The sequence below is a fragment of the Mandrillus leucophaeus genome, unplaced genomic scaffold (genome assembly GCF_000951045.1).
Source record: "Mandrillus leucophaeus isolate KB7577 unplaced genomic scaffold, Mleu.le_1.0 Scaffold189, whole genome shotgun sequence".
NCBI classification, from domain to species: Eukaryota; Metazoa; Chordata; class Mammalia; order Primates; family Cercopithecidae; genus Mandrillus; species Mandrillus leucophaeus.
The window spans coordinates 1,159,999-1,162,109 of record NW_012101909.1 but is presented as its reverse complement, the minus strand read 5'-3'; the positions used below and the strand labels follow the sequence as shown (position 1 = coordinate 1,162,109).

The 2,111-nt window shown below is 43.0% G+C and overlaps 1 protein-coding gene across 1 annotated transcript in view; it reads right to left on the bottom strand.

Moving 5' to 3' along the window:
• EPG5 (ectopic P-granules autophagy protein 5 homolog (C. elegans)) overlaps positions 1-2,111 on the bottom strand; it is a 149,680-nt gene that overhangs the window by 96,849 nt on the left and 50,720 nt on the right. The window contains exon 11 of the mRNA XM_011978099.1: positions 1,846-2,053. Coding sequence (XP_011833489.1) covers positions 1,846-2,053 — 208 coding nt within the window. The remainder of the gene's footprint in view (positions 1-1,845; positions 2,054-2,111) is intronic.

Here is a 2,111-nt window from a genome sequence, read left to right as displayed (position 1 = left end):
ATAGTTTAGTTTTGTTTTAGGTTGAAGGGATAGCTATTGCCAGAAATTTCCATTTGAGTGCCAAATAAATTTAAATTTCATGGCTTTAAATATCTGGTTCTCATATAATTTGTTTCCTAAAATAAACTTAAGAACAATAGCTGTCAACATTTTAAAACAATTATCTTTGTGAATTATATACACAATGTTACAGGAAGGGTTCACAGCTCAATATATAAGCCCCAGTAAGTAGGATGACAGCTTTGCCTCTCCACTAAGCAAGCACAAAAATAAGTGACAGATCAGAGAAGGAAGACTCCTCCCATGTACCAGGCTGGTGTCAGTGGGCAGGTGCTACTGCACTGCTGCCCTGACAATCCTGAACAGGATTTGGTGCATCTCATGAGACCACAAAATTTATGGTATATGTGTAACAGGAGTAATCTAAAGATAAGGCCAGGCACGGTGGCTCATATCCGTAATCGCAGCACTTTGGGAGGCTGAACTGAGCAGATCACTTGAGGTCAGGAGTTCAAGACCAACCTGGCCAACATGGTGAAACCCCATCTCTACTAAAAACACAAAAAATTAGCCGGGCGTGGTGGCAAGTGCCCGTAATCCCAGCTACTTGGGAGGCTGAGGTGGAAAAGTCGCTTGAACCTGGGATGCAGAGGTTGCAGTGAGCCAAGATCATGCTACTCCAGCCTGGGCAACAAAGTGAGACCCCATCACAAAAAAAAAAAAAAAAAAAGATAAATTTCTATACCCAAGTTCTATTTAAGTTAGACTTACGCCTTCACAGTGTCTAAAAGTGGTTAACACTTAGCTAAGAATTCCTGATCTTTCTCTAAGTCTCTAGATTATTCTATTCTCCATATGAAACCATACAAGAACAACCCCCACTTACATTTGAAAAGTCCTTTGTGGTTTAAAATGTATTTCCTCATATTACCACAATTCAGCCTCATCACATATCCACGAGGTTAATGGCACAGTAATATCATTATCACCATCTCCATTTTATAAATGAAGAAAGTGAGACCACAAATATTAAGTGACTTTCCCAGGGTAACAGTAAATGGCAGACCAAGACTCAAACTTACTATACAACACAGAATAAATCGGGGGCTGAGGCTAAGAGTCACATGGCAAGAGGGAGTGTAGACAGCTAGCTCAGGAGAGGGCCAAAATAGGGGAGAGCCAGTAGTTCATAAGTAGAGCTGGGCAGGGGTGGAGGCAGGCCCGCATCTCCTAGTGGAGGGCATAATTCTGCAGCAGAGCCCGCTCCTCAACTGGGCCAGTGGCTCAGGGACGGGAGCACGGGACGTGCAGCTGTGCCCCTGCCTATGCCTCAAACAGGTCCTAGGCTACAAGCAGTGGCACAGACAGCATGATCCAAAGACAGCATTTACAAAGCTAAGATAGGGAACTAAGATCCATGACATTCCCAGACCTTAAAACCCTTACAGGAAGGCAACTTGAACAATAAAATCAGCAAATCATTTGCACCACATGCTGCGCACCTACCGCTTCTCCCTGCAGGCACCGCAGTGGGTATGTGACAGATACAATCTATCCTGTTTTCCCCTGCTCAAGGCTGCCCCAAAAGTTCAGGGTGGCAAAAAACTGAGACACCAGAATAGTGTTATCTTACAACAGAACGAAATTGAGAGAGAGAGAGACCATTTCAGCCAACAGGGGGGTACTACAGATAAGGAAACTAAGGCCCAAGAATTTGCCCTCGATAAGAAACAGATGAAATACACTAAGAAACTATTATAAAAGACCTACTTAAGTGGCTTTCACTCGACTGGTTCTTACCAGTGAGGAAGTAACTTCTCACCAAATATCATATGTCTTACTTACCTTTTGGCCTTCAGCACATGCAGGACAGCCCTCAAAAACAGCTCATCAAATTCAACCTGTAGTTTCTCCACAGAGTAGGGCTGTTGGGCCAATCCTGAGCCTTGGTTATGGCTCATATACTGTGCCCAGTGGTCACTTACATAACCAACGGTCATTCTGAGCATGAGGAAAGATAATACAGTACTTTTCATTAGCTCAATATCTGCACCTTTATATTACATTTACAACATTCATTATTCAACACATATGTATTGAGCACCTACTAT